The 8,988-nt window shown below is 39.5% G+C and overlaps 1 protein-coding gene across 1 annotated transcript; it reads right to left on the reverse strand.

Moving 5' to 3' along the window:
* Nucleotides 1–1,075: 1,075 nt before the first annotated feature.
* LOC113295978 lies at nucleotides 1,076–1,660 on the reverse strand. The gene has a single exon (XM_026544302.1). It carries the CDS (start codon nucleotides 1,658–1,660, stop codon nucleotides 1,076–1,078), a length of 585 nt encoding a protein of 194 aa, XP_026400087.1.
* Between the last annotated feature and the right edge of the window lie 7,328 nt (nucleotides 1,661–8,988).

The following is an 8,988-nucleotide window of genomic DNA, read 5'->3' on the forward strand; positions in this document are numbered from 1 at the left end:
GACGATCTGGATATGAATCTACCCAGTGCAGCTAAGGATCCGTTGAGCTTATGGACTTCTTTCAAATTCTTCGGAGATGGCATTTCTACTATGGATTGGATTTTGGCAGGATCTACCTCGATGCCCCTCTTCGTTACCAGGTACCCAAGGAATTTTCCTGACGTGACGCCGAACGTACACTTTTCTGGATTCACTTTCATGTTGTGATTCCTCATAGCTTCGAAGATGTCCCTCAAGTCTTGATGGTGGTATTTGTGTAGCTTGCTTTTCACGAGCATGTCGTCAACATAGACTTCCAGCGTATACCTAATCCATGGTTTGAAAATTGCATCAACCATCCTCTGGTATGTTGCCCCTGCATTTCTCAGTCCGAAGAGCATCCTGGTGTAACAATAGAGGTCGTGCAGGGTGTAGAATGTCGTATGTTGTTGATCTTCTTCTGCCAGGGCTACTTGAATATAACCAGAATATCCATCCATAAATGAAATTTCTTCGTATCCTTCGACGGCTTCTACGAGTTGATTGATGCTGGGGAGCGGGTAACTATCCTTTGGACATGCCTTGTTAAGATTGGTGAAATCGATGCATATCCTTACTCCTCCGTTCTTTTTTGGTACGATGACCATGTTCGAGATCCATGTTGGATACTTCACTTTCCTTGATGAATCTTGTTTCTAATAACTTGCAGAGCTCCTTCTCGATGGCTTGATGATACTCTGGGTCTATCTTCCGTACCTTCTGCCTGAAGGGGGTCGTGCATGGTTTAATACGGAGCTCATGCTGAATTATCTTTGGGTCGATCCCTGGCATATCTCCTAATTTCCATGGAAGATTTCTGCATATTCTATTAGTAACTTGATCAATGCCACCTCTATTTCTTTATTCATTGAGGTCCCTAATCATATACGGATCTTCTTCAGTTCCTATGTTGATCTCTTTCGCAGGTTCCAAAGACGTAAATGTTGGCTTTGGTTCCCCTAGGAGAGGGACGTTCTTTAATTGCTATTTGGTAGGCTCTTCAGCCCCTTAGCCGCTGAGGTACTAGTTTCAGCATTTAAAACATTTCCCTCCTTTGTCAGACTTTTTCCTGAGATCTCTTCAAGATAAAGGTCAATGGCTTTCTCCTTGGCAGCTTCTTTATTTCGTTTCTTCGGGATTTCCGCAGTTCATCTTGTTCATTGTTGAGTTGATTTTGCATAGCTTGGCATTCTCGTGCGGTGACCTGATCTCCCTTTATTTCCATTACCCTTTCGGGTGTAGGAAACCTAAGGTATTGATGATAAGTCGTCGCTACTCCTTTGAGCTTGTGCACCCATATTCGACCAATGATGGTGTTGTAAGGGAAGGGAGCATCTACTACGCTGAATCGAGTATCAACTTTCATTGGTCCCGCGTCTACTTGCAAAACAATATCCCCCAAGGGCTTCGTTGATGCCCCGTGGAATCCGTAGATGGTATAATATGATGACATTAGTTGTTCGTCATTAAGCTCCGTACGTTTGAACGTATCATAGAACATAACATTAACAGAGCTCGCACCATCGATGAGGATCTTCTTGATATTGCAACCCTCTACTGGCAATGTGAGTACCAAAGGATCATTATGATCTTCCATATCTTCCTCGATATCTTCAGAGTCGAAGGTCACACGCGCGTTCATCCATTACTCATGTTCGTCCACTTATACTCCATCGATTTTGTATAGCTCGCAGTAATCCTCAAATTGCTTCCGTAGCCTTTTTCCTATCTGAGCTGTTAGTGAAGGTACAGTAGCTTCGGAACATGAAATGGTATTCACTGTTCGGTTTCCTTTAGGAAATTGAACTTGCTTTCTTCGCTTAGCCCTATCTTCGGTTTCTGCTTTTCGTATATACTGCTTGAGATCTCTCGCGTCAATGAGCTTTTGGATCATTATCTTCAAATTCTTGCATTTCTCGGTCTGGTGCCCATTGAAGCAGTGATATTCGCATTCTTTGACTTTTCGGATCTTGGGGGATGCTTTCCTTTGGACCATGGCCATTCCAAGTTTTCCCGTCCCTTAAATTCTCTTAAGATCCGAGCATAACTTGTGTTTAGCTTAGTATAGACTTGATCTTCAAATTTTCGATCATCATGTCGACGATCCTCCCTTTGTCCTCTCCTATCTTCGGTTGGACGTTCGGTTGAACTAGCTTTTTTTGATCCGCTAGCTTGCTATGCTGAGTTAGTTCGATTGGAATTTTGAGTCTGGGATCTAGGATTCTCCCGCTGGATTTCTTTCAATCTAGCATGTTTCTCAATGATTATTCGAAGGTCTCCTTCAGTCGTGGGCACACTCCCGTGAATCTCGACAAACAGCGAGCTCATCATATCCAATCCCCACTTGTAGCAGCTGATGCTGACCACTGGATCAATATTTCCTATAGCTTGACAGATCTTGTGCCATCTATCCGTGTACTCTCTTGTTGTCTCCTTGTATTTGACTTCCAACGAGAATAACTTGTTCATCCCGGCGTGAACAGCCTTGTTGTACATGTAAGTCCTCAAAAACTTCTTAGTGAGCTGGTCAAAGGAGTTGATGGAGCTGGGAGGAAGGTTATCGAACCAAGATAGGGTCGATCCTTTCAGACTGTAAGGGAAGTACCTACATAGGACCACATCCTCCTGATCCCATCGAGATAACATATGATTATAATATCAAAGATGGGCCGCGGGATCGCTGGATCCATCGTAGCATTCGAACGCTGGGATTGGGAATTTCTTCGGTATGAGTGCTTTGGATAGGCGCGGAGTCAGTGGCGTAGTGTTAGCTTCTCTCATTACCTCTTCTAATCTTCCTCCTTCTTGCTTTGCCTTCAATTGCTTGATTTCAGCCATCATCTCTGCACAAATATCTTCCATAGCGCGATTGTGATCATCCTCTGTGGAGGTTCGTCCCGCTCTTCGGTTCTCACTATCGAAATAGTCTGAATCTTCGGGAGTATAGTCCGGATTTGAAGATCTATTTCCTCTTGCAGCTCTTCGATTTAGTGGTTTGGGATTGGCTTCGTTTGTCACGATCATTCTTCGGTCATGATTTGGCTCTGGTGCTTTTGAATTGGCTTCGTCATGTTGTTGCGCATCTCCTAAGACCTGAGCCATCTTCTCTTTGAGTTCTTGGTTTTCACGTGCCAACAGCGCTACAGCCTCTGCGTATACCCTCTGATTCTTCTTCAGTTCCTCAAGCTCTGCCATTATCTGGGTTGAATGATTTGATCCTTGATTTGGGGTTCCAACCTGCCTTTGCCCCCCATCCACCATGGTATGACCTTCATCAACCGTTTGGATTAGGGGTATGGGCGGATCGGTGGTCCCTACTGGTGGTTCGTTATGAAGATACGCTGGTTGGTTTGTTGTTAACAAGGGTAGGGTGACATGTAAAGTTTGATTTTGAGCATTGGTAAACGGCATCCCGAAGGCTGGTTGTTGCATTGTTGACTCTGCAAATCCTTCACGCTGTTCATGGATACGAGAAGTTGTTGCTTCTTTTGCTGCATCAACTTTCGCTGCTACAGCCTTGACCGCTACTGCTGCTATTTCGTTGGCATTTAGTGGTGAGGTGATTTCCACTGTATCCACCTTCTGGGTTGATGCCTTCACTTTTTTACCTTTCTGTTTGCTTTGGGTCATATACGGTGTTGTCCTCGGCGTTTCTGTTGATGAGGCCTTCTCTTTTCCCACATCTTTGATTTTCTCCATCTCTGATATCTCTGCAAAAGATGAAATGTAGACGAAGAAACATGATCCATAGAGGTTCCGTTAGCAGAGTTTATTCTGACGAAAATAACCTTGACGCCTAAGGTAGAAACACATAACCCAGCTATTATTCCCCTATTCAGAGGTATTGGATCTCTTAAATACCCCAGGTCCAGTTTGAAAATTGATGACAACGTAAGACTTGTTTTAAGTGAACAAAGTTAAATGGATTAGAAAAATTTATAAGTCCGAAGAAAGCACGGATCCATAGAGGATACACCCCGAAGGGAAATCTCTTCAGATTAAACGAATTAGATCCAAAGAAAGCATTTATAAATGAGTTGAAAGAAAATATTTCCAAAATAAACGTTTGATCCAAGGCTCGTGAATCCAAAGTTGATAGATCCAAAGCAAAGTTTGAAAGATAAACGGTTTGAAGATCGGGGAGAGGTTAGATCTGAGAAAAAACCTAGATCTGATGGGTTTTGGCTGTTGAAAATATCGTTTTCGAAAATAAATATAACAAAACGACGGAGACATATTCAAGACACTATTTCACATGGAATAGCGTTGAGAGCCTAAGAGAGGGTAAAATCACAGGAAAGATAAAATCTTTTACCTGGACAAAGTCCCTGTTTCTAGCGCCAGATTGTGAACACATAAATTACGATGGTGGTCACGTGTTCACAAACCAATATTCGTATTTGTAAATAAAAGCATTATAAGAAATAAAACAGATGTGAAATGGTACCAAATACGATGACTCATCAACTCAGAGTCTTCGGACTCGTCATTGTCTAGTCGGGAGGGATTGATTCAGCCGTTCTACATAGTTACGATGCATGTATCATGAAGCATAATAATAATAATAAAAACAGAACGTAGGGTGCTGAAATGTAAATAACACAATTATTTACGTGGTTCAGCACTGAGGCCTACGTCCACGGGGTTGGTGTTTCACTATATATTGGGGAGTTACAAAGATAGTCGAATGACTTTAAGTGAATAACGATGCTTAAAGGGGAAATATGATTCATACTTACTCTTCCTATCTCTCTTTCATATCCTCTTCTCTAGTTACTAAAACTGGTTGACCCCCTCTCTCTTAGTGGAGGGGGGTATTTATAGGGATAGCACGTGAGGTCCACTGTTAAGGTCGACTGCCACCTAATCTTCTTATTCTTTGTGCTGATCCCGCTGGTATCTTCGTCTTCAACCGATGCCCCCACCGGTCATGCTTGGTGACAATGGGTCACCTCTTTCTCCTCCACAGGTTGATTGACACGTACCCTATGTCTAGAGTGTTTAATGCGGGTGGTTGGGCTTCCTGCACGCACCAGACAGCTGTCTGTGGCTCCCATCACATCCGTGTCAGTTAGACTAACCCTCGCTGTTGATCTTAGATCCTTATCGAGATGGAATAAAGTGAATCCTTGGGTGTTCTTCAATGTTTCACGGTGGCTCGTTCTTTCAGTGCTCCATGATTCCTAGCCATCGGATTAGTTCGGTGATGAATATATACTGATGACAGATGCTTCTTGGGTGTTGATACGTGGCATCGTGTCTTGATGTTCCATGCTGTGGGTTCTCCACGCGTAATTACCTGGACACGTGGAGAGTGATGAATTATGTGTATACACCAAGTATGCATAACATCATTTAAAACCAAAATCCAGGGGTTTAAGTTCGCAAACCCTGTCTGCATACTGCGAAAATTCGTTTGCAAACCCGTATGCATACTTGACGTCGATATTTGGTAAACTTGTTTTGGCCGTAACTTCTTCGTCCGAACTTGGATTGACCTCATTATTTTTGCACTCTTTTCCTCGTTGAATTCTCTTCAAAATGGAGATGAGAAACCTTGAATTTGGATGAGTTAAGATTGATATTTGTCCCGTCTCTTGTTTTTGAGTATTTTGCTATGTTTCGTTGCACTTGTTCCACTTCTCTTGAACGTGGTCACTTGGATTCCTGGAGTACTACTCTTTTAAGATAATTTGTAGCTTTTACAAGAATGTCGTTGGTGAATCACAAAGAAGGAAGTTCAAGAATGGAAAGTAGTACGCAGTGCTATGGAATTCTTGAATGTTCACAATCATCCTTTGTGAACTATGGTGCATAGTCGTTATTGACTTTGTATGTTCTTCTTTGATGAAGAAAATCTTTTTATACGCCTTTGGTAGCTATTGTTGGTGTAAATCCATGCGAAAAAGATTGATTCTACCCTATAAGGACAAATCATCTTGTATGTGCATTACGAGTTTGTCTTGTTGCCTGGGAAACTTCTTATGAGAATTTATTCTTATTTTTGAGAAGGATTACTAGAGTTTGGAATAGTCATTATTGTGATTACACATTGCTATGTCCAACGGTTTCATCTTCATGTTTTTAGATTATTGGTTTAAATTCTAAACTTGTTTGGAAGATGATTTTTGCAGTATTAATCTTTATGGTTTTATATATTGCAATATTGTTATGGGATATGTGTGTTTACGTCCGTGAACTATGATTGTCCCATACCTTGTCAAAAGTAAAGTCTTTCGTATGTCGATATGCATGTATTGATAAAAGAATGAATAGACTTTTGACAAATACAAAAGTTAAGCCTATTATGTCAATTATTGATGGAAGATAGGTTAAAATCTTTTGTTTGCAAGGATTATGTCTATTGAATGTCGTTATGCGAATAGCGATGGAAAATAGAATGAATCCTTGTGTATTCCGCAGTATTAATCTTCCCTGATCCATATTTTTATGTATTACTGTGAGGCTCCGTAAAGTGTCTTATGTTGAGCATTAAACGGCCAAGTTGATTATTTTTATGATTAACTTTGTTGTTGTTCCGTGAGGTACTTTATGTCGAGCATATTCAACTAAATTAATCATCTTGTTTGGTTATTTAGTTGTTGCTCCATCAGTTTTCTTATGATGAGCATGACCAATTAAATTGATTACTTTTGTGATTAGTTTGGTTGTGTGTTTCGATTAGATTAATTATGGGTTCTCTTGTGATTAATCTAATTGTATATTTTTTTGAGTCTCCATAAGTTCACTTATGTTGAAAATTTTCGATTAAATTAATCATGGGTTCTCTTGTGGTTAATTTAATTGAGTATTTTGGATTCAAACTCATACTTGTATGTGATTTGTTATGTCCAAAGAAATCCTTCTCTTCTTTCGAAATTAAGGTTGCTCTTGTTGTTCTTTTGGGAATGACATTTAATGGGGGAGAGTTCTTTTGAACTTGCGCCTAATTGCCATATCTTTGTGGGGAGTGCGGTTGTGGAATATTATAGGGGTTATCTTGTATCTTTATAAACTCCTTGATGAATGCATTTAGCTTCGGCTTTATGGTTGCATCTAAAGAACAAGTTGATATTTTTTCTTTCTTTTGGTCAAGAAATGTCTCTTTCGGAAATTTCATTAGGATCCCGTTCTTGTACCTTTGCCAATTTTATTGACAAAAAGGGGAAGAATTAATATGTAGTTCACACTACAAATACATATGGTTTTCGTATCATTATGTAAGGGGGAGTGGTTTCCATGTGAGATGGAGTATTGACTAAAGGGGAGTGATACATATCACCATAGTATTGTTGTTGAAGTTGTGATACAATTGAACTTTGACGATGTGTAATGATACTATGACACTGTATAACAATGATTGAGAACTATTGTTTTATTGTTGTTATAGCTACGAATTTTCAACAACGATGATACTAAACTTACAACCTTTGGGATCATTGGAGTACTTGGAAGTGACGAAGATTTCGAGTAATGTTGAAGATTAGGCATGTGGAATAGGAGTTACAAAAGTTAATTTATTTATTTTTTGTATTGCATATGTATTAATAGTTTTGCCACTAAAATTGACAAAGGGGGAGATTGTTAGAGCATTGCTTAGTCGAACTCGCATGCGTTGCTATCTCAAGCATGCTCCATATCAAATATTTTCAAATACTATATTTTATTCCCGTAATCTACACATAAGTTCCTTGATTTTCTTCTTCCTCACTCAATTCGGCACACAAGGTGAGGAAAGAATTCTAATACCAATCAAGTGGTATTAGTATGAGATTCTCTCTCATTATGGGATTTCGAACAACCAGAGTATCCTTGATCTAGTATCGTATGAGAAATTCTCTTATTGTCACCTCGAACTAGCGAAGTATCTTGAGATTGACTTGGGTTTCCTATGCAACTTTTAGCAATTCTGTTTTTAATACAGTTTTTGCATCTTGTCTTATTTTTCCCTTTATCATTAGATGATTTAATAACATCGGAAGACATGTCCATCTTTAAAATGGGTAAATCATTAATGGAGGAGGAAGAAATAAGATTGACAACTAATGCAATATTAGTTGTTTCCTCTTCTTCAGAATCAGATGAATCAGAGGTCTCATCTAGAGTTACAGCCAAAGCCTTGCTTCCAGTGTATTTCTTAAGATTCAGATAGTCTTTAGCAATATGACCAAACCCTTTACACTTAAAGCATTGCGGCTGATATTCATCATCTTCTTCATGATCCTTTTTGACAGGAACTCGATCATGTGGACGAGAAGATCGGTGAGTATCCTTTATGAATCTCTTATTTCTTTTTTTTAAGAGATCTCAAAATTGTCTGGTAATCAATGATAATGATTGTTCAATTTCATCATCAGAATTTTCTGCAATCTGTTCATCTGAATCATCCATATGTCTATTCCTCTCCATTGGAGCTTTCGAAATTTTTTCAGCTTTAAAAGCAATTCCTTTATTTTGAATAGACTGTGATTCATGATCAAAGATCTTTAACTTTCCAACGAGTGTGCTTCGTGAGAGAGTTGATAGATCATTTGCTTCTATGATTGCATGCTTCTTAGAACCGTATCCTGGTGGCAACGATTCGAGAATTTTGCACACCAAAACTTTTTCAGAGATAGTATTTCCAAGAGAGAAAGAGGCATTAATTATCTCATAGAGTTTAAGATGAAACTATTCAAAACTGTCGTTGTCATCCATTTGAAGATTTTCCCAATCGGACGTAAGAGTTTGAAGTCTAGCTTCTTTCTCTGAAGTGTTTCCTTCGAATAAGATCTGAAGATTATCCCAAGATTCTTTCGAAGTTTGACATGTTGATACATGATGTTGTAAATCACGACTTACAGCATGTATTATAGCATTCAAACCATATGAATTTTGCCTTGCAAGCGCCTTTTCTTCGTTTGAAAAATCTACTAAGTGTTTAAACTCAGTTTCTGAATTTTCTATCTTTGGACGAATATAACCATCGAC

The sequence above is a fragment of the Papaver somniferum genome, chromosome 7 (genome assembly GCF_003573695.1).
Source record: "Papaver somniferum cultivar HN1 chromosome 7, ASM357369v1, whole genome shotgun sequence".
In the NCBI taxonomy this organism is placed as follows: domain Eukaryota; kingdom Viridiplantae; phylum Streptophyta; class Magnoliopsida; order Ranunculales; family Papaveraceae; genus Papaver; species Papaver somniferum.

Bases quoted from the DNA above. Each gene is read 5' to 3' on its own strand.
- LOC113295978 (XM_026544302.1), bottom strand. From the start codon at position 1,660: ATGAACGCGCGTGTGACCTTCGACTCTGAAGATATCGAGGAAGATATG.